Here is a 27,220-nt window from a genome sequence, read left to right as displayed (position 1 = left end):
TTTTTTCAGTTGTTTATGATTTTAAACCAAGTCTCTTCTACTTACATTGTTTAGGAGAATGACGCAACGCTGTTTTGCTGTGACGCTCCAGAAATGTTTTGTAAACTACAAAACTTAACCCGACTGTCCATCAGCATGGGGGTGAGCAGATAATGACTGAATTTTCATTTTTGGGTAAATTTATCCGTTAACTTGTGTTAGGGGAAGAAAAGTGCTAAATACCCATTTTTTCATAGGCTGTTAATGTTAGACAAGACAACTCAGACAGCTTTGCTTTGATTGGATTACATGGTGATGCTATGGCAACCAAGACGGGCATCACATGTTTATATGTCTCCTGTGTTGCCTGATGAGCAACAGAATGTGTCACACCTCAAACAGATTATAGCTTACACAATATAAAGTGTACAAAGTGTGAGTGGAAACTGGGCATGTTGGCATTACTGTACTGTAGGTCTTGGTTTGTTACCGGCCGACGTGCCTGCTGGAGTACACTGGATCATAATCAATATTTACAGACTATACTGCAGCACGTTTTTGGTGGTTAACATCACCTGTTCTATATGATATGAAAAGATACTTTTATCGTTTAACTGTGTTGTGTCATTTCAGTGACTTTAGTATTAAATTTGGGGGACTTTAAACTAACCATTAATTATAGCGAGAAAAAAACAGCAATGTTGCACCTTAATTGGGTAAAGGGGGCACTGATTGATCATTTAAAGCTCCAACCTGACCAAAACAGACTTTTGTGGTCCTCAACTGCGTGACTTGCAGGCCTTTTTGACAGCAGACATTTTGACTTTGTCATAGTAGGAAAATGCACAGGTGTTACTAATAACAGCAAAGAGCATTCAGCCATTAATTTTATTATTTACACATGTGCTTTTCCTACTGTGATGTGTCAAAATGTCTTCATTGAAAAAGGCTATGCATTTATTAAACATATCACAAAACGTTTGTGTTGTGTTATCTGAAATAGACCAAAGCAAGTAATCTTCACATCCCCTGAACTGTAACACATTAAGAAGATCCTCTTGAGAATCAGCTACACTGGTCATAAAATGTTGCATAACTCTCAACCTTGCTCTTACGATCCAGAACAAACCCCTTGCACAGAGTTTTAGCTCCACTTAGTGGTGAACACTTGTTTCATCGCCTATAACATGAATCCAGAAAAAAAGATGTCCTGGGAGAGTATCCCTGGGAAAAATGTAGCTGTGGTGCTTGCCTATTTGAGGTTATCTAATTGAATCTAATGGGCTGGTAAATAGGCTGAGGGGATTTGAATTATTCTTTGTGCCAAGAAAAAGGCAGAAATTATATCCAAACAAACAAGAGACTGAGAGAAATTTGAGAAATATTCATCAGTATTTTAGATTAAAATGGCAATGTGTGATTATACATAGAACCATAACCTTGATATCACACAGAAGATTTATAATGCAAATGCTTTTTGCTGCTCACTAACTTTAAAACTCTGTTCACTTTGATTATCTCTGCATGGAGACCGTCTCTCTAGCCTCCACTCTCTCTAAAAATAAAAATCAATCTTTTGTTTGGAAACTGCACAGTTGACCTACATGTTAAGAGACAAAACACAATTATCATCCCAGCATGATTTCAGCCAATATACTGATGTGTTTTGACCGTAGGGCAACAAGTATTTAGATGTTTTGTCTGAGTAAAAGATGAAAGTGATGAAACATAACGACATTTACTTAAACACAACTTTGAGATATGTGTATCTATAGTTTAATGCAAACTATAAGTTTTATTAATTAATCAATTTTATTTTACTCACTTTTATTTCTTATTGTCTTCTCTATTTATATTTTATTCAAATCTCTTTATAGTTTGACATTTCTATTCTAGAAGGAGCTACTGTAATGTAACAATTTCCCCTCGGGCATCAATAAAACATTCCTGATTCTGATTTCACTTCAGTATTTCTATTTTAAACTTTACACTTTGCTACAATACAGATATAAACATTATACTTTTTACTCCATTACATTTATATTCCAGTGACAGTTATTTTGTTAGTATATAATGCTAGTTACATAAAAAAAAGTAACTGGTAACTATTATTAGTTAATAAATAAATGTAGTGGAATAGAAAGTACAATATTTGCCTCCTAAATGTAGTGGAAGTGAAAGAAAAAAGTAAAAGTAAATACTCAAGTAAAGTACCAGCGGCAGTAACTTTACAGTAGTTGAGTAAATGTTCTTCGAGTGAGAGCGAACACCCACATTAGGAATGTGCAGGACCATTTAAGTTGCATTTTACTACCGGTAATGAATGCAGGCTACGGAAATATATAGGTAGCGTTAGTGTACATGGGGCAGGAAACCATTAAAAACTTGCAGCACTAATCAAAAAAGTAACTAGTTACCTAAAACAGTAACTAGCAGCTATTATTAGTTATCAAATAAATGTAGTGTAACAGAAAGTACAATATTTGCCTCCTAAATGTAGTGGAAGTAGTCCCCTCACCACTGAAGTTAAGTGAATGTAGGCTACAGGAAATATAAGGTAATGTTACAGTAGATGGGGAAGGAACCCATTAAAAACACTAGTTACTTAAAAAAGTAGCAAGTGCTACTTAAAAAAGTAACTAGTAACTATTGTTAGTCATCAAATAAGAGTAGTGGACCAGAAAGTACAACATTTGCCTCCTAAATGTAGTGGAAGTGAAAGAACAAAGTAAAAGAAAATACTCAAGTAAAGTACCAGCGCCAGTAACTTTACAGTAGTTGAGTAAATGTACTTCGAGTGAATGTAGGCTACAGGAAATATAAGGTAATGTTACAGTACATGGGGAAGGAACCCATTAAAAACATTAGTTACTTAAAAAAGTAGCAAGTGCTATTTAAAAAAGTAACTAGTAACTATTATTAGTCATCAAATAAGAGTAGTGGACCAGAAAGTACAATATTTGCCTCCTAAATGTAGTGGAAGTGAAAGAACAGAGCAAAAGATAAAAAGAAATACTCCAGTGCCAGTAAATGTACAGTAGTTGAGTAAATGTACTTCGAGTGAACTCACATTAATGGGCGGGACTGCTGTATGCTACAGGACATGTAAGGTAACGTTACTGTAGCGTTACTGTCGCGTTACTTGGGGCAGGAAACCATTAAAACATGCAGCTTTGTGTTTGTCATACTTTTACCTAACGCACACACAGTATAGTTAGCACACCTAACGTGAGCTTAGCTCTGACTGAACCAACGACGCCTCTAACACACTGAGAACAAAGATTTCGACGTAAAGCGGACGGAGACGTGCTCAGACGACACCTTTACCTGTCCCCTGCCTTGGTGAAAACTCAACTCATCCTCATAAATCTGCCTCTTTCCTGACCGGACATGTGGTGGAAACAGAGGCCACCGTCGACGCTGCTGTCCGGAGTCGTAAGTCAAGTCGCGGGAGGGAAAAGTAGGCTGACGTCGGTGTCAGATGAGGCTGCGGCTGAAGCGTTTTTAATCACTCGGGTCTTTCCGTGACTCCGGAAAAACACGAAGCTCGGGCTCGTCCCACAGTTTTACCGTAAGCGCTCATGAAGCGCCGCCATTGGTCCCGACCGTCCGTCCGCCGGGAAGGGGAGGCAGGAGGCGGGGGCGAGCTGCTGAATGACGGCCGTAGCTCTGTTGACACTTCAGAGCCGAGACAGCCTCTTGGAAACACACGGGCCTACCTATCTCACACCGTGTGGAGATATCGGATAAAAGACCGTGAGGACCGCCTCGCCGTTTTCTTTCATCACCGGGGGGATGGTGAGCTCCGTGTGCGGACGGCGTGACGGGACGGAGCGGAGTCGAGGCTGAGCGGGGCGCCTTCACAGGTTGATGATCCGCGTTTGGCACCGAGCAGGAGAAGAAGGCAGCAAAAGTAAATACATCGTTTAAGTCTCCATAGGCTTGCCCGCTAGACACACGGGCTTACATTTTAAAGGAGAAATAGGCGGCGCCTGCTATTTCCTGGAAAAATACAGACCTCCGACCAGAATGAGACATTTGACGTTTGCAGGTTTATTCGGTAAAGTTGGCGCTCAGACTTTGGCCGCGAGCAGCGTGTAGGAGGCTTGTCTGTCACCAAGGCACCGTCTGCCTCGCACGTTTTGACAGATAGCCAATCAAATCTGTTATTCAAATCGGTCCGCTTATGTCAGTGACCTATATCTCATGCATGTACGCCGAGAGTCCACAGTAAACTCTCCGCCAGACCACGCAGCATGGGGATCAATGGTGTAGACAATCAGCCGTCCAGCGGAGTTTCCCTGACGGAGCAGCCGGCTGCGGATCCTCAGATGGAGCAAAGAGATGCTCCCCAAGAAGCAGACAAGAGCAAGGATGACCAGGCGGCTGGCAGCGAGTGTAAAATCGTGCATGAGGACAGCGACGTGCAGCTGATCGAGGCCGGGTGCAAGCCGCCCCTCTCTGACTCGGAGGCGGGGGTCCAGGTGGACACGCGCGGCCACCACGGAGCCGGATTCGTCCCACCCGAGGGAGGCTACGGCTGGCTGGTGGTGTTTGCAGCCACCTGGTGCAATGGGTCGATCTTCGGGATTCAAAACTCTTTCGGCATCCTGCATTTGATGCTGGTGAAGGAGCACGCAAACCCAGAGGACAAGACGTCTCAGTTCAAAGTGGGTGAGTACCAGACAGTCTGCTGAGGTGAGCCTGGCAGTGAGATGGAGCAAAAGCATGAAGAGTCGTACAGGAGTTTGTCCTGGATGTGTTTTTTGGTTACAATCGTTGGAAAAATTAAGAATTGGAAATTGGATCTCCATTTGGAGGACTTGAAACTCATCATCATCATGTCACACCAGAGTAAAGGTGCACTATGTAGTTTTGGGAAATTTTAATAACAAAAGAAAAATCTTAATCAGCTGATTTTTTATTTCTATGCCTAAACAAACTAAATAAACAAACTCTCTTTGTTTTCATGGATAAAGTGAATTAACAAACAGACCTTAAAGGACAAAACAGTTTCATACTGTTTCACCTTGTTTATATTTGGCAGACCCTGCCACCTTTCTAGCTTCAAACAGTGTTCTGGGGACCTTATTTTCCTCTGAGAACAGCTTGTTTATTCGGTTATGGAAAAAATAAATATTGTTTTATTCCTCATTTATATTGTAAATATTAAAATGATTTTTTTGGGTTTAAATTTCTTCTCCAGAACTACATAGTGCCCCTTTTTAACATGATGTATAAGTTACTGTATGTGTCACAGACGTGTCTAAAATAGATGTAGGTCAGCTCGGAGTTCATGCGGGTTTACCCTGCACTTAAAGGGCAGTAAAGACAGTGTTACATACAGTATAAGCCTCACCCATACATATCTGCAGTCTGTATACTCTTATTCTTCATTCATTCTTAAAATGCCTGAGTTGAGTTGCATGTTTTTTGACGGTTCCCTCACTGATGTTCAATGATTAACAGGCATTTAACTGGCCCACTGTTTACTCCCTATCCTATCCATTCATTAACACCACGGCTGCTGCTGCAAATCCATTTTAGTTTGACGCAGGCGGCCCTTGATTATATCTTTACCCTGAAGAATGAAAGTTATAGAAATGTTCTACAGACATCTGAACAGTCCGTGAACCCGAGCATACTGTACTTAACACGTTATCCAAGAAACGTCCCTTTCACTGGACTGGAGCAGGATGTTACTTCCACGTATAGGCCACTGTGGGGTATAAAAAGCTTCAAGATGTCATGATGGTTTAATTGCAGGAACTGATAATAATTTATCACAATAAAGCTGCTGTTGAACACTTATTCTGGCATACATGACCAGAATGAGGCCAGTGTTTGCCCCTCTGTCACAATGCACGAGTCCGTTTAAACCATTTTATTAAGGATGAAGCTTTCACTGGTGAATGTCTAAATGATTTCTCACAGTATTCCTACTGGGTGTTGCTAGCTTGACTGTGATACAGCCTAAAGCAGACAAAAAGATCGATTTTATCTCCTTTCAGGGAATGAGACAGTTCAGTCTTGTTTTATCTCGATAAATTGGTGTCTAGAGGAAGTTTGAAAACAGACTATGAGCCAGCTGATGCTCTATTAATAGTTAATCGGAAACTGACAGTTTCTTTCCAGAAGTGTTGAGCTCAAAAGCTGAAATTAAAGTCCAATTTACTGCCAGTGAAGCATCTCTTTGGTGTGTGGAGGTTTGGTCCCTTGATGCTGTTAAAGAGTGTCAGCCTCTCGCTCTGAGGTTGTTAATCACTTTAACATCTACTGACTAAATGAGCAATTATAGCAGTTCTTTTGTTATGGATCGGCTTTCAGTTGGGTGAAATTGTGCAATGGTCTGTCCAGATTTTAGTGAAAAGAAATGTCCGTGAGGAGGGGAAATCACATGCAACAGGAGGGGGTATTTTTCCTTAACTTCCTGTTAAGTTCCACAATCACCAGCAAAGGTTAAGGTCAGGATGTGGGAAGGGATTATGGCTCTAAGACTGTTCCCTGGAACAAATTCAACCCTTTCTCATCGGCATGAAAAAAAACAGTTGCAGAGGGAGAGAAATCAAAGGCTCAGACACGATGGAGCTTGTTTGAGTTGTTTTTGTAAGCGCAGGTTAATATCTTTAATGACATCTTGCATTTTCTACATTGTATGTGAAGGAAATTGCATTGTCTGGGGGCAGCACGTTACTTTCAGGTTTTGTGTGATAGAGACCTGAGAACGGGTTTGGCTTTAGAACTAGATCAACAGAGCAGTTGCTATCAAGGTATTTCCATTCAGCTATCCATTTTCTTTTGGCTCGATAAGGATTTCGTCTCTAGCCGTTTCTTGGATTTGATTCCTCGTCATTCTTGTATGCGAAAGGATTAAGCTTGTGTGCCGAGTCCTGACCCCCCCCCCCCCCCCCCAGCAACAGAACAAAAGCGAGGGGAACAGCTTAACTATAATACTCACAGTTGTAAAGGCATTTTTGAACAGCTATCCAGTCTAAAACAGTCAGTAAAAGTTGAAATTCACATGTGGGAACATCTTAAAAACAAGTTTAAGTACTTCACAAGCGATAAACTACAGGACAGCGAGGAGAGGAGGTGACAAGACAAGACTGGAATGTGATTTAATCTTGCAAAGAGATTGCGATTAGGTTTTTATATCTTGCTCGATAATTCCGGGTATTTATTAAACCCTGAGGGGTAAACAAAAGATTTTGAAATGGCTCAGAAGCATCAAGGTGGGGGATCAGAACAGCCTTTTTTAAAAGTAAAATAAGGTAATAAAGGAGAGGTGAGCTATGTGAGTTATGAGTTGCAGATGGTGTTGTTTTGCTCAATGATTTCAGCGTGGCATGGTCAGAGGTTATATTCCCGCTGTGTCCGCAGCGGTAGAAAACTGCTGGTATGTCAAGGTGTGTATGGGAGTGCATTCCTTTCAATTTAAAAACACAAACTGTGGGGAATTTATAATCAGCGGGGAGTGAGTGAACCTTTGTGAGGTGATGTGTGATTGAACGTGGGCGCGCCAAATAAGGGAGAGAAGTTCAAGCTGAAGCTCTTTGTCTGCTGCAGCAGATTTTTTATAACTACTGAGAACGTGTATGAAGGGGAGGAAGAAAGAGACTGGGTGAGTGAGTGAGTGGTTAATTTTTCATTTCACCCTGAAATGATTTTCATTTATACGCCACTAGTGTGAAACAGATCAAAAGAAAAACTGTGATGAGACAAAAAGCAGAGGCCCATTCGATTATTCTTGATATTGGGCCGCATTCAAGGCACGAAGGCAACACTGATGCTGTAACTAGCTCTATTAGTAAGAGGTGAATTTAGAGCCCGACCAAGATATTGGTTGACTGATATTATCGGCCGATATTGGCCCATAACAGATGTATCGGTATCTGCGTATATGTTGTCCAATATGTGCAGACCTTGTTTTTTTTTCCTTAATGCAGAAAAAGATGCTCAGTGAAGTTTACTGTTGCAGAGCACTGATGTCATTTGAACAACAAAGTTTACTGTTAAACTGTAAAATATGTAAGTGTTTGATTTACCTCATTTGAGGGATCAGTGGAAAAAATGTGTGTTTAGGTATACATACTGTGTGTATAAAAATATCAGCTGATATATTAATTTCAGATTTTTTTCCCCGACATTATATATGTATTTGCATTGGTCTCAAAAATCCAGTATCGGTCACTCTCTACTTAGTCTATAAATGTTACTCACAGCAGCATTTGGGTGTGAAGAGAGTTTTTATTAACTATTTAGGTCACCAATAATATATAAATAACATGCACATACCACAGACTTATCGGCCCAGTGCATAACAAATCAGGCTTCTAACAACACAAGCGGGTAAATGGAAAGATGTGACATTGAGCTGTAACGATTAATCCAGTAGTTGTCAACTATTAAATAAATTATTATAAATATTTTGATAATCCATTAATTTGTTTGAGTAATTTAATTAAAGAAAAAAAAAGTCAAAATTCTCTGATTCCAGCTTCTTAAATGTGAATATTTTCTGGTTTCATTACTCCTCTGACATTAAGTCATCTTTGGATTTGGGAAACAGTTTAATGACCAAACAGCTAACTGACAGATCGACAGATTAATCGACAATATAAGTAATTGTTAGTTTCATCCCTAATCGCCACAAACTTAATTAGGGGCAGGAATGTCTTGGCACCTCATGATTTGACTCTGAATCTGACAGTTATGATGCGATTATAATATGATTATTGATGCATCTTCATGCATCATAATTTTTTTATTTCTACACAGTACATGATTTATTTTTTCTCACGATGTGGCAACAACATGTACAGCACAGTTCTAATGAATAATGTTGAGGATTGGGCTTTAAATTTCCGACCATTAACTTTTGTGCATGGAGACATAGTCTTTCAAGAGAGACGCGTGATGCATGTAAGAATCAGTTTTTTCCCCCTACACTTAATTTTCTACAGTAGTTCAGAGGAGCTGATAGTGGCGGCAGTAATCTTTGAGTGTGGCGTGCTAACATGCAAGTTAAAGTAGTCAGAGATTGAGATGTGTTCAGTCTGTGTTCAAATGTCGAGTTCTGTGCTTGATCATGCCTCTCTCCTCTCTGTGTGACCTTGTTCTGTGTTATTTGGCTCGGGAATCATTAGTTTAAGAGTAAAATCAATATTACTTTTACATTTTTTATATACTGAAGCTGCAGTTGGACAATATTTAGCAGGTTTTATCTGACTTAAAAACAATTCTATTCAGTATGATAAAAGTTGTATGGAGTAAGTAGTTCTTCAAAGCAGAGACTCAGTCGTCCCCTCGGCCTTCAGATGAACAATTAAATAAAATGTAGTTGCATTTTTCAACACTAATTTTTTCACTTGTGGTCAGAGTGTAATCTTCCATCATTAGATTTGGCTGACATTTCTTGAAAGCAATGTATTAATTCAGTAAACAATCAATGATTCAAACAGAAGTCTGTGCTTTCACAAGAAAAAGTCTCCCATCATTAGCATACTGCTGCGCTCTGTGCAGTGCTGTATTGTAGTTCTGCTGCCCCAGATTTCACCAGCATCTCCAGGGTAGCTGGAAATCCCAGGTTGGCAGATCAGGGAGTACTGTGGCATTTTTGGCATTCCAGAGGGCAGGGCTAAGGGTTCAGGCTGGATCAGAGTCTCTAAAGTCTCCATACACTCTTAAGCAGGTACATGCATATGATCAGGCCCAGGCATGGACTGTTTTTGTTGAATGATGGTTTAGCTTAACTTCAGTAAATCAATGCTTTCCAGAAGGTGCAGATGGAAAGGTGACAGAAAAAGAAAGAAAACTCTCCTTCGCCAGCACATGGGAAGTCGGTAGGCGATAAGTAGCATCATCCTTTTCACAACTAGAAGCAAGCATGGAAAATATGTTATTACGTTTGAGAAACACAAGCTCTGAGAATCCCACCAGCATGAGATAGAGGCCGCCTATTATGTGTAATGAAGTCTGAGAGCAAGCTTAGGCAGAAAAATCGTGCTGCTATAATCACGTGACTCACTGTACTCTTTGCAAACATACCCAATATATATCCGCACACCCCACACCATATTGCATTATTGATAGCGTCAACATAAGCTGTTTGCACAGCAGTAAATATTTGTAGCTTGAAGCATGATATGACTAGTAAACATCCGACGGAGACCACAACTCACACAGCATCCAGAGATTCCTGCTGTCCAAACACACACACCAACTGAGGCTGACTTGTTTGAAGATGTGTCTCTCACATCTGTGACAGCTGGCCCCTCAAATGACTTGTCTTACACTGACAGTCATCTGCAAACTATGCTGCCTGACTTGATGTTCTGTTTGCTAAGTAGCCAGTTAGGTATCTGATGCTAAACAAAGGTTTATGATACTCTTGTCATTATACAGTAGTAGTTCGTGTTGAGCTGCTTTGTTGAAAGTATGAGGAACTCTGACAACAAAGTATTAACGTGTTTTATTTTCTTTCTTTTCTGTCCTCTTTCTCTGCACTTGCTACCATTTGCTTGATACATTAATACCTGTGCTGGGTATCTGCTAGCTACCCTCTGAGTTCGCTTGTTTGGCTTTCGTGGATTTTCTCCCGACAGAATATCTCAAAATGAAGACCGTGTCCTTGCTGTGTGTTCATGAAGAATAAACCGTAATTTTCTTGACAGTTTCTCGATTGGCTTAACTAAAAAGTCAGGATTCAACCAAACCATTTGCAGGCTTCTGTTCTGGTAAACAAAGCTGATAGTCTGGAAGATACCAAATACAATATCTTTAAGGAAATTGAACCAGCAGGATTACACAAAAACTTATTAACGGATTTCCACGAAACATGGATGGGTCTCGGCCCACAACAGGCCCCATTAACTTTTGACGTGGATCTGTTATTTAGGTGTCGGTATCTATGAGTGAGTGCATTTTGATGTGGATCCTAGATCTGGTGAGCTTAAATTATGGTTAAACAATTATGGGTGGTTAAAACTTTAAGTTATGCAGGGCTATCAAGTTTGATATTGGTTTAGGCTTGATTGAATTAAAATGGCACTGTTGAGCCTGTTTTTCTTTTCCTAATCTCTCGAGGTACATTGTAGTTGTATCTTTTAGTGTCTGTTTTTCAGTTGAAATGTCCATCTAGGTCATATAACAACACACTGTCCGGCTCTAACACCTGTGAAGGACATTAAATGTGGCCTGGAGGGAGTTGGCTTACGTACCAAGTCTTGTCTTGTACGTCAGCCAACAAGTTTTTGTAAGCCTCAGCCTTACAAAAACTTGTATGGCTATTGTTATTTTAACTGAGAGTGCCCAAGACAATTTCACACGCAATATGTTCTATTGTTTGGTTCCCCGTGTCGTCCGAAAGCATTGGGACAGTGATGTGTTTTTGATTGTTTTGGCACGCTGGATTTGAAAGAAAACAATGACGACAAGGTTGAAATGCGGTTTAATTTTAGCTTTAAAGGGCTGATTCAGTCCAATTCCAAAAAATATTGTTTCTTACTGACTTCAGTGGCATCTGTCTAAGCAGATAGTTTTGATTGAATTTGTCCAGATTTGAGGATATGTGTCTCAGAGTCACCTGATAGATTGAAAGTGAATAAAATCTTTTGGTACTGCTCAAAGCATTTCAATTATTTTAAAAGGTCAGCAGCAACAAGTCTTTCCAGGAACAATGTGTTATTCAGGATAATCCACAGAGCGACTTCACTTTCTGTCCAAAAAAGCTGAGGGTGAAGGAGCTGAGGGTCCTACACTGCTCATCAGAAAGGAATGTTAACACCATCAGATTGAAGCTGAAATTTGGCATTTGGACATCATTAGGGCATATAGAGCAAACACAACAAAATGGTGTCACTGTCAGAACACTCTGTACCACCACAGCTATGCCAATGCATGTGTAAATGTCAGTTTTGTTTTGAATGGAGTGAGAGGTCCTGACGTAACATGAATGACTTGATGTCCATGCACTCGCAGCAGTGCAACAGCATATCAACATGGAACATTAATCTAGTATATTTGGTTTGGTTTTATTCTGACATTAGCGGTCTTGGGGTATTATCTATTACACATTATTGGTCGCATCGACTGAGATCACCTGCAGTTAAGCATATAAACTAGGCCTATTCAACTACTATTTTAGAAGGGCCAGATCTGAAAAATAGTTGAGCACCAAGGGACCAGACTTTTACATTCCCTATGTGTTAAACAGAGCACTTTTTTTTTAGTTTTCAGGATTGAAAAAGAGACATAATATTGTAAGTATGATAACTGACAATTTTCATGTGTACATAGTTCACAAAACATTGGATAACCACAAAAGTAAAAAACAGTTATCTTGTATGCATACCCTATATAAGCTTAACTAAGTGCCCTCTGGTAAATGTCTTGGCAGATTAAATGCCACAGTCTCCAACAGTGTTTCCCAGCTGCAGGAAGTTTATTCCTCAGATGTACAGATGGGTCCTATACAGACTTTCAGTGTCTCTCTGGTTGTCAGACTGCATCCATCACATAAAGAGAGGAAAGCTTGTTAAGCCCCCTCGACATCACCACCACCACCACCGCACACACACACAGATCTTTTCATTTTGCTTCAGTCTCCCTCGCTATGTCCTTTTTCTTTTGTTTTCTTTTGTATCATCTATAATGAGTACACTCCACTCAGTCCATTCAGAGACTACTTGTGCCAGGACTGGGGGGAAATGGGGGTCTGCCAGAAAACAGAGGAAAAAGTGGACGAGTGAGACATGTTACTATTGCTATGTTCAGCCTCTGATTGTAGGTTGTACCCTGTATGTTGTATATAGTGTGCTTAGATTTTTTAAACAGTAGCATGGAGTGTACATCATGCTTTAAAACAGTTTACCCCAGGGGCAGCAATAATATTCTCCACGTTGGTGCTGTCGATAAGCCTGTGGATGAAGGCTTGAGTGAAGTAATTGTGTTATTTACCCTAACAACCTTTAATTCATAGTAACGCTGGTACTATTCGTACTCAGGTTATCACTTGCCTCAGATGTGGATTAGTGCTGCCTCCAGTTATACAATTTTCTCCTTCTGAACTACTTTCTTCTTGAACCTGGATAATGGACTGAGGGTGGGCGTAGTGTTCTGTCCTTTCCTCTGTCTATAGGGTTTTTTCACATTCCTCTATACTGTCTCTGTGTGGTCCTGTCTCCTTGTAATAATACTGTTTATCCAACCAGGGAAGGATCTAAAAGGAGCAAAGTGACATCCTTAGTTACAAGAGGTAGTCCTTGGATTTTTTTTTTTAAACCGCCATCCTTGATATTAAACAGTTATAACTGTCAATTACACAGTGTTTCCAGTACCGTGACATATATTTTCTTGGATTTTCTATTAACAAAATTTAAGTTTCTATCTTGTTTTGTCTGTACACAGTTCTTCCGTTAGGGAAACAGTGTAGAGCATGATTTACAGTAGGGTGCTCGACACTAATGATGGGTGTTGCTCCACTCCAGCAATGACGTGTCACCCACCTGGAGAATTTTTCTCTTTGTCACGGACACGGTCATATTTTGACTCTGGAGGATAGCGCCTGTTATCATGGAGATGACTGAAACCTTCGCCGAAGCACAAATAGAAAACTTAGCGTGGCTCTTTAATTTCTGTCAAGTGACACTCATCAACACCATAGATCAGGCTTACTACAGAGAAGCATCTAACACGTACTCACAACTGCAGTGACACAGGAACTTTAAGGAATTTCAACCAGCTTTGTATCACTACAATTTTGGTAGTACATGTTATTGAACAATTGTAATTGTGGTGCATTGTGGTTGTTTCTACCTTTTGAAAAGGGATTACCACAGCCCTTTTTGTCTGTTTTCTCTGGTCATGTATCACCATTTCAATAAAAATTTGTGTCTTCTGCATAGACAGCCCAGTGTTATGCAAGGGCCATCTTTCCAGCGGTGAAATCACTCTTGCAGTAACATAACAAGTGTAGGCCACATCTTGTAATACCAGAGGACCATATAGGGAAAAAAACATATGCCAACTACAGATCGACAGAGAAGTAAGGGCCAAGGCTGGCTGACCTGATGGACCGTAAACCATTTTACAACTCAGTGGGCTCCTCAGGATGAACCGCTAAGAGACTGTGCAAGATACTGGCTGGAACAGCATACATATTTCAGTAGATGGGAAGTCCAGATGGGAGACACTCTATTGGGTGGTTGAGAAACGACTGTTACTTCCAGACAAACCAGCTGGACACGTGGCAATAGACAAGGAAAAGAAAGTGCAGCTTGTGATAGAATAGGCTCTGTTTAGAGACATTAATATATAGGAATGTGAGAAGTTGGGAAAGTACCATTGAAGATGAATGTGATCCCAGTAGCCCAGTAGTAGAAGCACACAATGCTGTGGACATGAATTCCAAAGATTTCAGCCATCAGAGGACTGTAACCCAAACTAAACCCAAACCGATTTTGTCGTTAAATTTGTGATTTATTTCAGAGTGTGCTGTGTCTTTGCGCAGGCTTGTCTTGTGGACCACCTTCAAAGAAACCTACCCCTAACGCCACTTTACTCACGGGGATCATTTAATGACTACATTTCCCATAGTGCCAAGACTGACTTCACCTCCCCCATATGTTTGCAGATGTTCTGTCATCTACACAGTAGCTTTAACTGAAGATTTTGTTGGCCAAAGTCAGTGCTAGAGAGCTGTCTGATGTTTTCCATTGCGATGCCTTTAAGCTTGTTATTTCCATCCTTGAGAGCCATATGCTCACCCCTCAGGGCAAATATGTTGCAGCTCAACATTTGCTCAATGAAACAATGAAACGATGAAAACAAAATGCGTAGTTTGTTGACGTTGTGTAGTAGTGAGGGATCAGGGGAGTTGTTGTCTTCATTGTTAAACAACCACCATTGCTGATGAAAATCTATCTGACGTGACTCGGGCAGAAATGTTCATGGATGATGTCATGTTTTAAAGTTTTTTTGTTCACAATAGTAATTCTCTGATGTATCATCTGGTGTTTCCTGTCTTTCCCTGGAGGTATATAGCAACAGGAGACCACATGAAACGCACTGTTACGCCATGTTTCAGTCCTGCAACTTTCCTGTTTTGATTCACTCTCAAGTGTCATATCAGTTTCACCCAGAGCAGGTAGCAGGTAGCATATAATCGCAGGTAGAAAGAAAGCAACTAGCTGGTGAGCAAATTAAAGCATTTAGCAAATAAGGAAACTTGTATTTCCCCTCAGGATTTGAGACCAAAAAAAGATTGAGTATGTTGCAGGGTAGAGGGTAGTTTGAACCATACTGAGTCCTTTAGAAGAGTGATTGTTACCTCTCTTGATCAGTGGTGCAGTACGGTGCATGGTATAATGCTAAGGTGCTTATGGGAATCCAAACCCACACTCCTTGGCTTATTAAGTTTTAAGTGGATTAACCGGATCTCATGAGACTTTGATTTGTCCCTCAATAGTATATATTTTTATGTATAGTTTCTGAGGAAATGGGTCAGGAGGCATATCTTAATATGGCATTTAACCCACTTTATTGTTTCCCCTATTGCTGTATACTTTTGTAAATCTGCTAAATGCCTTAAGAGCCAAGATGAAACTTTGAACGTTTTGTCGGGAAAGTTAAAAAATGGTGGGAGTTCCTGAGGTACATGTTCAATAGGAGAATTGGGCTGGACCGCTGCCATGGTTATCAATGTCTAAATCAGTGGGGTTTTTTTGTTTTTCAAGCGGAAGTAGATGTTGCATTGGCTGCACCGACCCCTGTGGTAATTCTCACTGAAACTTCAAAGCCCCAATATGGTATTAGGGACAACTCTTAAAAATATTATACTAAACTGGACTGATGTAGAATTATTGTTTTGATTACTTATGTGTAATTAATGCATTATAGATGCATTTTTGAGTAGAAAGCAATTGCTGTTCTTTCAAAAGCTTCCTTGCTAATGATCCAGTGACTCCAAATCAATACTGAATAGTATTACCACACCGGGCAAATAGGAAAGAATATTCAGCATTTTTGTCAATAGCCTCCATATCATGGGATTCACCTGTTGGTATTTCTTCACTGGTCACATTGGAAAGCTCATTTCTTTCATCATTCTTGTCTTTGCTTTTTCCATCGAGCTCTTTGCCCTTCTTTTAAAATAAAGAAATAGACCCAGGAGAGTGAAATTGCACAGAAGCATTGCACAATCTACAGCTGTTTTTTTTTTTTGTTTTTTTTTTGCAATGATTTCCTCGCCAAAATAAATACTGTCATTTGTCTCTATCTATTTGTCTCTTTTTTGATTATTTTATTTTTTTGTGAGTGTATGGCACTCTAAAGGTGAGCACACAGACTGTGTACGCCACTCATGCCACACATATTCTCCAGCCTTTGCCACCTTTTTCTCAAAATAAATCTAGGGAAAATCCAGGACATGTATGGTACAGAATGTTTAGGTCCACCTGCACAACAATCGTTGTTGTACAGCAGAAAAACATGAACACTACAGCAAAACATTGCTGTAGAGTTCATGTTTTTCTTTGTGAACGTGTGTCGTAAACCAGACCATCCACTTGTTTATCAGTCTGTCTGGTCTCATTCCCATTGAGCTGTTGGCCCCTGTTGTGACCCACAACCCAGACACCATGGTAGACATTAAAGCTACCTTTGCTCCCCAGGAGACTCGGCCCAGACACTTGTTTGTTTGCACTTCAGGGTACGCAGTGTCTCTGTTGGATCACTCTGGCTCGTTATGTTTTACCACTGGATGGACATTACACCACGGGCCAGAACTATCCGCTTTGATCCACTTTTTGATCTGCTTAATCACCATGAGAAATCTTATAGAGTGTGTCTGATGTACATGATGCAAGTGAAGACACAATAAAGAGTTACATAAATTTGTATAAATAGCAAATCACGAGAGAGAAATTTCCAAGGAAAAAGAGTGCATACAAAGGCTTCCAGGTTTTCAAAGCATCTTCAAATATGACTTTTATATGTGTGAGTACACGATTGAACACGTAGCGCACGGACACAGTGGTTGTGGCCTCTGATGATCACAGTTGGCACAGTCAAAGAAATGAGGCCAAACATGATGACTTGCAGAAAAATCCTGCATAAAGGCCGAGTTGTTGCTCAGTGACACTTGTTTAGTTTTCACAGAATGCAATATGCAATTAAAAGAATATGATATAAAATTATAAAGGAGGCGTTGATGTGTTTTTTTTTTTCTGTTTTCTCATCTTTCTCATGTAAAAACAAACAAAAAATCCTGTTCTCCTTTTCAATTGGGACGGTATGTAGAGTACAATTGTTTGACTGTGTAACAGGCTGCTTCGAGGCAAATTCTTCAGCTGTGTGTGGTGTGGGTTAACAAGTTGTAGAGACTGATGAAAGATTGGACGTGACAAAATGAGTTATTGTTTCTGAGCAGCGATGGGAATCCCTTTGTCTTCATTGTATTTATTGTATGTCAGATGCATCGCAGAGAACTGTATCCTGCATATCTATTATGTTGCTTTACAGCACACAGTGCATTTCATGTTACATGAACTGTGATCCTCATGTGGTGTACAAGATAGTCTTGTATTTAGTGTAAGTGATCGCTTCAACATTTAGTGTATTTGTACGTTTCTGACGATGAATTCTCTCTCCTCTCCAGCCTGGGTCGGAGCCCTGGCCATGGGCATGATCTTCTTCTGTTCACCTGTGGTCAGCATGTTCACAGACCGCTTTGGCTGTAGGAAAACAGCTGTGGGTGGGGCGACGCTGGCTTTTATAGGGCTGCTCAGTACATCCTTTGCAAAGTAAGTATTTATTAAAGACATCACTTGTTGTTGCCCTAGTTTGTATCTCTGATGTGTTACCATTACATGTTAGAGCTGTTCATAGAGCTAAGCATATAAATACTTAACTACAAATTAATTTACTTACCAGTGTCCTGAAGCAATCATCAGAATCTTTGAAGTCTTCTTTTAATCATCTGGATGAAAAACCCCCCCAAAAAAAACCACTTCTCAAGTTGCGACTATATTTATTTAGGTCCACAAGCAGGAATCGTATATCACGTATATACATGTCCAAATATAGCTAAAAATTACATTTTAAATTTTTTGTTCACATTATATAAATCAAGCAGAGACATGCACCTTATTTGGCAACTTGGCCATGTTCCACATTACACCATTTGTGACCACGGATGATGTTAGCCTGTTAGAGAAGCTAACACGGACACTCACAGTAGCTGAACGGAGGCAGAGATAACATAAGGAACAAGATACAATCATGAAAACAGGAAGTCAGAAATCTGATATGAGCAGCAAGTTTTTGCTGCACTTATAGTACAAAGTAGGAAATAGTGCAGATATAAAGGTTACAGAAATAATATACAAATAAGGCATCAATAAACAGATATCCGACATGAAATCCAAAATTTGTATAAAGAAATGTAAACATTACTCTGTCTTTAACTGCAAGCCTTTAACTGAATGAGGCCGATTATCTTTTATTGCTTGTTTGTATAATCAGTTTATGTAAAATCATACAGCAAAACAATTCAACATAATTTCTCTGTCTTTTCGTTTGCAGCTCCCTCGGCCTTCGCTACTTCACATATGGCATACTGTTTGGCTGTGGCTCCTCCTTTGCCTTCCAGCCCACATTGGTCATCCTCGGCCACTACTTCCGCCAGCGCCTGGGCCTGGCCAATGGTGTGGTAACGGCCGGTGCCAGCCTCTTTTCCATGGGCCTCCCGGTTTTCCTCAACAAGGTGGTGGAACCTCTAGGCCTCAGCAGGACCTTCCAGATCCTCAGCCTCTTCATGCTGGTCCAGGCCCTGCTGGCACTGCTGTTTAAACCTTTACTGCCTGCTGGAGGAGGCATGGGACCACCAGGCATGGGTCCTGGCCCTGCCAATCCCCAAATCCAGTCAGGGGCCACAGCTCAGGGCGGGAGCAGGTGGAGCAGGATCCTGGCTGGGGTCAGGAAGTACTTCAACCTGCGCGTTTTTCACATTGTGACATACCGCGTGTGGGCGTTCGGAGTAGCCACAGCTGTACTGGGCTACTTTGTGCCGTATGTTCATCTGGTAAGAACAATAATGGTCATGCTTGTAGTCAAATTAAAACTGCTCGTTGTGTTTTTGCTCCTGCCTTACATTGGCTGAATATAAACTCACAGCTGTTTTGAAAAGTCTTCCATCTTAGTTTCCTGTGTATTACCAGTGTGAAACCAGCGTGCTATGTTACATTTATGTATAGATGTTAATGGAAGATTATATGTTAATACAAATGTTTGTGTACTTAACAGTCCTTCATTCATCTTAGTGTGCTAAAACATTTCCTTATATGGAATACATACCATGACGTTTTTGGGTATTTTTGGTACGTGACTGTGAAAATGTAGGAATCCTGACCTCTCTATTCATAGTGATATATAAACAGCATTATGGTCTTCATTAATCAGAGTTGTGTAATAATATGCGTAGCTGCTTTTAAAAAAAAACAAAAACACGCACCTGCTGGTGCTTAGCCTGCCAACTCCTGTCAATCAAACAGAGACACGCCCCCCCAGTGGCAGAGATAAAAAGGAGCATTTCTGATACAATTGAAAAACAATTGAAAATGTCAGGGCTGCAACTAATCCCCAAATTATTTTCATTGTCGATTTAACTGGTTGATAATTGATATAAAATCAGAAAATGGTAAAAAAATGTCATTGTTTTTCAAAGCCGGAGATGTTGTCCTCAGATGTCTTGTTTTGTCAACAACCCAAAGATATTCAGTTTACTGTCATGGAGGAGTGAAGAAACCAAATATATTCATATACAAGAAGCTGGAAATGTCTTAAAAAATTACTCTACTTTTAGGCCGATTAACCTATTATCAAATTTGGCGATTAATTTGATAGCTGCCACCTAACTGAACTTCTATCTTAATCGTTGCGGCTGTAGACAATATTTAAAAAAAAAACACTGACATTATTGTTAATTGCAAAAAGGGATGACTACATGTGATTTCTGTGAGTTGAAGTCGAATTACTCTTAAGTCAAAGTACAGTAATTTTACTTTGCATGATCAACAGAATCCAAAAATTCGGAGTATATTTGCGTAGACTGCACATGACCTATGGCCGACTTTGGTGTGAGATGGTGAGATAGTGAAGGATGAGGATGAAGTGTAAAGCTGCGGAGTGGAGCTGTGAAGTTGATCTCCCTCAATCCAGATGTCGGATGTTCCAGCTCCGGCCTCCCTCTGTCAGTCCTGTTGTTTCAGGCCCGGGCCCAGATGTAAACACAGCCCCGGCCTTTGTATTGGCTCAACCACCTCAGGAAACCTCTCCTGTATGGCCTCCCTGTATCCCTAAACATGCCTATCCTATGGCCATTGATGAATGTAGAGCCCTTCAAAGCAGAGCAAATATTTCACAATGACCAGCTTGTTCAGGAAAGACTTCAGAGGGCGGTTTAATGTTTTTGAGAGGTCAGGGCTGATGGGGGTGGGAGGGTCTGACCTATATGCGTTGGGTCTTCCTGTCCTGGTTTTCCAGAGGTCTGTGGATAAAGACATTTTATTGTAAGATCTCGGCTTCGGTGTTATTGGATGGACGGTTCCTCCACTCCAGCAAATGCAAACACCCATTTGCTGAGTTTGTTGACTTCTTAGGTCTGGAGCACGAAAACATATGAAAAGGTTCACCAGCAGGTTGTGTGATATCTTTGTTAGCTCATTCATTGTTGGGAGCATCTGGTGAGTTACTTATGCATCACATTTAACCTCCAAACACACAGCCAAAACTCAAGTGTCTGTTTTTCTTTCTGTGTCTCAGATGAACTTTGTAAAGAAGCAGTTTAAGGACAACCAGAAGGACTGGGTGCTACTGGTTTGCATAGGAGCCTCATCTGGGGTGGGACGCCTCGCTTTTGGTAAGATCGGTGACCTCATTCCCGGTCTTCAAAAGATCTACATGCAGGTGAGGAAATGTACGAAAGCATAAAATGTAGGCGATCCACTTTTGACCCTTTTAGATCACACCCCAGGTCATACTGGACACCTATTTAACAATATATGCCCAAAAATGACAAGTTCACTGTGACTTCAGGTCCATCCCAGCGTGCTGTATTTCACCTGAACACCAAACATCCACTTGGACTCAAGGATGAACTGATCAGAATTTCATGGTCACTGTCTGGTCTCACGTCTGTCCCATTCTTGTGAACGCCATATCTCAGGAACGTCCAGAGGGAATTTCTCCAAATTTTAGATGAAACACGTTAACGATATTGAGCTTCAGATGATTGTTGTTGCACCATATGAACAAAGCTCTCTACCAGTCCTCGGTACTCCTCTGTAAAAATAGTTTGTAAGTGAAGACAGCGTGTTTGTCACCTGAAATTATCAATGGAATCATACATGTCAATATAATGATACCTTTGATTTCAACAAGGACTTAATTAATTTCTTTACTACACAGGTTATATAATATGAGACTGGACAGACAGGGATGTTAACTACAACTTTACTGGTACATGGAGACATACAACCACGAGTCAGTTTGCAATCTGAGTGATTTAGTGTCTTTAATGGCTTATTTGGTTGCATACAGACATGACTCAGGTAATAATTTGCACACACTTGCTGTACCAGAATAAAAAGAAGCTTTCAAGATGCTGTAAGAATTACCCATCTGGATAATAGTAGGGAAGTCTGAGCAGTTCAGTGCGGGGGTGAACACAAACAGCAATTTTCAGTTCTTGCAGGTGTATATGTACTTTGTGCTGCATGCACAAGGATGGTAATTAAGTGTATTATACAGCAGAGGGATACTGAGTCACAGACAGATAGAATTTTAAACTTGAACTTTTGTGACAAATCTGTTTGATATTAAATACCAAACATATGGGTTTTAATGCGTTATTGTACATGATTGTGCAGACATAATGTCCCCATTGAATAATTTCTCTCCTGCTATCATACTAAGACACACACTGGTTGGTCTTTTATTGCTGGAAAGTCTTGGTCTTTTTTTTTTTTAAATTTAAACACATTGTATTCCTTAGAGTTGCTTTCTTGTAGTGTTTTAATTGTGAAGGGTTTATGGTACCAGCTTCTAGTTTGCTGTTGAGGCACAAAACCCTCCTTCAGATTTCACAGTATGAAACTCATGAACCTTGTGCTCGGTGTAATGCAACAGTGTAAGCTGACTGTTAAGAGTTGTACAAACAGTTTAGACAGCCTTCAGCAGCAGCTGATGAAAACACAAAGCACTTAATTCCTTGTTCGGCCTATCGACCAGATGGTGTGATTAGAAAGTTTAAAAATTCCTCCGCTTTATATTCCTTTAGCTTAGTTATTATCGGCACATAGCTTTTAAATATTAATCAGATTAATGGTATTTTCAACAAAAAATTCATATTCGATTAAACTTCTTACAAATGTATTGTAAAAATGGCAGCTACAGTAATATGCAAATATAAGCACTGTTGATATTTTTTGGTTTCAGATCCCCTCTGTGTAGCTAGCTCTTCACAGGAATCGGTACATCTTTATCACATTTTTTACGTATGTAGGTTTTGTAGCATGTCCTTACAGTAGCTGGAGGGCGTACTCTGTTGCACAGGTAACAGAATGTTTACAGTGAAGACAAAAGGCCTGAGTGCCAGTGGCTTCATTACAAAAACTTCTGAAGTCTGAAATTCTAACTATCACTGATGTAAGCTCGTTGGAAAAGTTGTTGTATCTTCGCTGTTTGTTTCAGGTGGTGTCCTTCATTGCTCTGGGCCTGATGTCCATGATGATTCCTCAGTGCGCAGTGTTCGAGGGGCTGGTGGTCGTGTGCGTGTTCTTGGGGCTGTGCGACGGCTGCTTCCTCACCATGATGGCTCCCATAGCGTTCGAGCTGGTCGGGCCCATGCAAGCCTCGCAGGCCATTGGGTACCTTCTAGGCCTTATGTCTCTTCCCATGACAGCAGGTCCACCTATCGCTGGTGAGAAACACGCTCTTTTATTAATACCGCTTTTCACAACATAGCGCTGATTTATACCATATAACCCACAATGAGCTTACAGCGATCTGGCTCCGTGCACTGACTTCAGAATGTTGGCAGCTACAGCACACAAGTTGATTGATATTGGCAGAGTAAGGATAGAACCACTGTAGGGAGTAAAGGGAGAGCAAGACAAATGCGTTGCAGGATGGATTGTATTTAGAGGTTTTGGGCTCATGGCCAACTGCAAGCTGTCTCAAGTGATTTGTCTTGCAGGGCGAAAAAAAAGCAACTACAGGCAGTGTTCAACTCCCTTTATGTCTCCCTCACCTCCTCCCTCTCTCCTTCTTTGCTCTCCGGCTCGCTGATAAGACGAGCATATAGAAGAGCAATGAGAGCAGAACATTGATTTAATGACTCAGGCTGCCCTGTGCTCTCTCTTGCAAACCTCTTTCACATCTTACACATACTTAACATGCACTGTTTTTACTACAGAACAGTCGCAGAGACTAGATATCGCTACTGATGGTTTGAGGTATTTGTCAAAACTAAATTTCTTAGGCTGTTTAGTTAATAAAAACAGACTCTGATTAAAACATTTGCTCATTTCAGTTACAGACGTGGGATTTGTGTTTACAAGGGTGGTGTTGCACTCAGAAACTGTGGGGGGCGCCATATCGCACAAACTGCCAATTTCTACATAATCTTGGTTTAAATATACAAAGCTTTGTGTTCACATTGCAAAGGAATACTTTTTGCCTGTAAAATAGAACTGAACATTTCAACCACAAAGTATTGCTAAAATCCGATTATGAGAACAAGAGAAATATTTAACAGAAGAAAAAATTTATATTGTACAGCTCCAAGTAACCATTATTTTCATTATCAGAATCTACATTAATTAGTCAGCTATTTTCTTGATTCATCAGTTGATTGTTTTGTCTAGAAAGTGTCAGAAAAAAGTGAAAGTTATGAGCCCACAGACATTTCGAATAGCCCGAGGGGACATGATCAAACTGTTTTTGTTCAGTGCTATTATGCTATATCACAGTTGTGATATGCAAAGCTTTGTGTGGACCATAGCTTTGGATATCTGTGGGCCTTTTTCACTTTTTTTCTGACACTCTCAAGACAAAACAATTACCTGATGAATCAAGAAAATAATAAGGCTTGTTGCAGCTGTAATGTATAACTATTTTCTCATGTATAATTTTTTTCTCATAATCTGATTTTAGCAATAATTCTTAGATGAAATGTTTTATTTTCCAAGGCAAAGACTTTTACCCACATTTTTTTTTTAAAATACTGACATTATTCTAGTTTCCTTGTATTGGCAGCAGAAACATTAAGGCTGTCAGGAGTTTTGTTGTTCCCTACTGGTCCACGTCATTTTATGTCTGCCAGGTGTTTTTCTCCCTGTCTGGTAATAGGACACACACACAAAGAAAGTACAGCATAGTGGCATGTGGTTTCAATTTTCCTTTCACTGACTACAGATGCAGACGCTAATCTTGTAGTTAAACAATTTTATGCTGTTGATGTATAAGATGCTTCTATATAATGTATAAGATGTGTTCTATTGAATATCAGCAGACCGGCTCCTCAGAGTCTAAATGAGTGAATCACCGTGTCAACATGTGTTGCTCAGTACAGGCTGTACAGTTCAGGAGCAAGAATGCATATGTTGTGTGCAACAATGTAAGCACACACCCCTCCCACTGCCCTTATATCACACGCTCTTCGGTGGATCAAACATACAGAGCAGCGTGTTAAACTTGTTTACCATGCTTTGTTACTGTAGGTACACTTTGTTCGCTTTTTAGGAAACGTATTTGCATTTTCTCCCAGAGTCAGAGGAAAAAAGTGAAACCACTCTCATGCCTGTGTATTAAAAATGGAGCTGAACCTCATTAGTTTAGCTTGGCATAAAAGCCCGTGAGGGAAAGTGGGGATACAGAGGTAGCCTCTCCAAACATCAAAGATATGCCAACCAGCAACTCAAAAGCACATGATTAGCATGTTGTAGGCTGCAAAGTTAAAGCTCTTGTTAGTAAGATAGTAGGACTGACACTTTAGATTCCCCACCTCGTCAAATACTGACACTTAAATATGTTGTTTTAGGAGGAGTTATGTGCTTGAACTCTCCCTTAGCAGACAACAACTGGGTGCAAAACTTTCAGGAATCCTGTCATCAGAGTAAAGCACCTGATGTTACACAGGCCTTGTAACTCTGGACTTACCGAGTTTACATGTAGGAGCCGTATGTGTGAACACAAATGTTGTGTTATTTGCCCAGACTTTACCTTGCCAGCTCCCTAGTCCTAAGTCCTGTTTGAGCCACATGTATGAATAGAGCAGACGATTGTCTGGAGTGACAGTAATCCTCCGTGTTAGTGCAGGTTTAATCAGCTGTAACAAGCACTCAAACATACATCAGCACATGCGAAACTGGCGTTTAAACTGCTCATCGTAAAAGTTTCAGAGTATTTCCCCGCTCGGTCCCTGGTGTTTCCATATGACCCGTTCACGCTGCTGCTGGACCTCCCTTTGATGTCCCCTCACCTAATCTGTCATTATTGATATGAACTGTGCCCCCCTGCCTCCTCCGCCCAGGTCTCCTACATGATTACTTTGGGAACTACACGGTGGCCTTCTCCCTGGCTGGGGTTCCACCTATGGTGGGGGGCGTGGTGCTGTTCTTTGTGCCCCTGATCCACCGCAGGCTCCAGCAAGGCCAGGCGTCACCAGAGGAGACGTCCACAACCGCCCACATGCTGCCCTGCACCCAACCAGCGGAGGAGCCCAAGAGCTGCTCCAATGGAGACATCCTGCCTGGCTACACTGACGTGGAGACGCATATTTGAGTTGCACCGTACAAAGGTTACATATATTCACATAAATCAAGCATGGATCATGGAAGTGAGTGGATACATATTTATTCTTATACTTTTCTTTTTCTTTTTCCAGGGATTCAGCCCACCAGCACCTTTTTCTGATCCTTAGATTGCCCTCCTCTCAACCATGGACTTCCTGTTGGCTGACCTTTAACCATCTCACCCTCCTGGCCTCTCATTGCTGTGTATTTTCATGTGGAGAGAAATCGACGAAAGGGCGCTCTGGCTTATAAGCCACAGAGAGGACGAACAGAAGGCACATCAGCGTAGGATGATGGACACGTGTGTGAGGAGGATAAGCACAACAGTCTCAACCAGGATGGGTTTTACCCGTGGTGACTCTGTAGTAACGCATACCTCCAAGAGGAATGAAATGAAGAGAATTTAACTTACAGTCGTAGTTTCTGATTTCACAGCTTTGATTTTGCCACCATAGCTTGTTGAAGCTGTGAAAAATACTATGCTTTATTCTTAGATTCCATATAAAGAAATTGTTAAGAGAAGAGGCATGTCAAGTAAGACTTAATGAAGGGATAATTTCACTTTCTTAATGTAGTACCTCATGCATTTAATTTTTTAACACAGTGCGTTCTATTTAGTTTGTGTAGCTGAACTTACGGTCTCATCTTGAGTGATTTTGCAGGTTTGCTTTTTTTTCTATTCTGCTGTTTTCCACTGTGACACAGAAACAAGCAAGCGCACCTGTTGTAAATGTCACCGGACGCAGCAGACAGTTGTTCTTGTGAGAGATCAGCCACCAGACACAATCACCTCAACTCAACCGCACACTGTACTGTTCCACACTGAACTCACACCCAGGGTCCAAAAACCTCATGGCTTCAACTTCTCCACCAGCCCGCCCGCACGGGAGGCAGATGAGTGATTGTTGCAGTTGTCGATTCAACTGATTCACATGCCATGAACTGGAGAGTGTTACATGTTTTTCCACAGTTTTAGCATACAGAAGGTCAGTGACTTTGCAGCTTGTGGTTGTTTTAATATATGCAGTCTACGACCTTGTCCACAAATATATGGATATTTTCCTCTGTATTTTAGCCTCTTGATCACACGTAAATTGTGTTTTCAGTCACAAAAGCTGAAATTGAGAACGTGTTTAGTCAGTGCAGATTTTTAAATTTTGATTGTCCGTGTGGACATGTAAAACTGAGTGTTTTGTGGAATGAGCATGCGTATGAAACCACAAACACGGCAGACATCTGGTTGTTTGGCTCACACAAATATAAGTTTGTTGTTAGCACTGCCAGGTCTAATTACAAGTTTACTACTTAGCTTTTCTTTGGTCTTGGATCATTTTATATAAATAGAAAAAGCTCAGTACACATGGTGCGTTTCATTTACCGCTGAGGTT

The 27,220-nt window shown here is 40.7% G+C and overlaps 1 protein-coding gene and 1 long non-coding RNA gene across 2 annotated transcripts; one reads left to right on the top strand and one right to left on the bottom strand.

Annotated features, from left to right (window-relative positions):
- The first annotated feature begins 3,661 nt into the window (after positions 1 to 3,661).
- On the top strand, positions 3,662 to 26,402 carry slc16a2 (solute carrier family 16 member 2). The gene is made up of 7 exons (XM_073486938.1): positions 3,662 to 4,653; positions 17,636 to 17,780; positions 18,562 to 19,060; positions 20,800 to 20,943; positions 22,729 to 22,957; positions 25,571 to 25,837; positions 25,925 to 26,402. Exons 1-6 carry the CDS (start codon positions 4,236 to 4,238, stop codon positions 25,819 to 25,821), a joined length of 1,686 nt encoding a protein of 561 aa, XP_073343039.1. The 5' UTR covers positions 3,662 to 4,235; the 3' UTR covers positions 25,822 to 25,837; positions 25,925 to 26,402.
- Positions 21,474 to 25,545, bottom strand: LOC141013274 (uncharacterized). Its single transcript, XR_012180429.1, has 2 exons — positions 25,261 to 25,545; positions 21,474 to 22,954 (listed from the first exon to the last, which is right to left on the bottom strand). It is a non-coding gene; the product is annotated as an uncharacterized lncRNA (long non-coding RNA).
- Positions 26,403 to 27,220: the final 818 nt, after the last annotated feature.

This window comes from Pagrus major, chromosome 18 (genome assembly GCF_040436345.1).
Source record: "Pagrus major chromosome 18, Pma_NU_1.0".
NCBI lineage: Eukaryota > Metazoa > Chordata > Actinopteri > Spariformes > Sparidae > Pagrus > Pagrus major.
The sequence above is the reverse complement of the archived record's forward strand: the minus strand, read 5'-3'. Positions and strand labels throughout refer to the sequence as shown.

Coding starts and splice junctions, on each gene's coding strand:
- slc16a2 (XM_073486938.1), top strand. CDS start 4,236: ATGGGGATCAATGGTGTAGACAATCAGCCGTCCAGCGGAGTTTCCCTG. Junction 4,654..17,635: donor GACGTCTCAGTTCAAAGTGG/GTGAGTACCAGA, acceptor TCTCCTCTCCAG/CCTGGGTCGGAGCCCTGGCC. Junction 19,061..20,799: donor TTGTGCCGTATGTTCATCTG/GTAAGAACAATA, acceptor TCTGTGTCTCAG/ATGAACTTTGTAAAGAAGCA.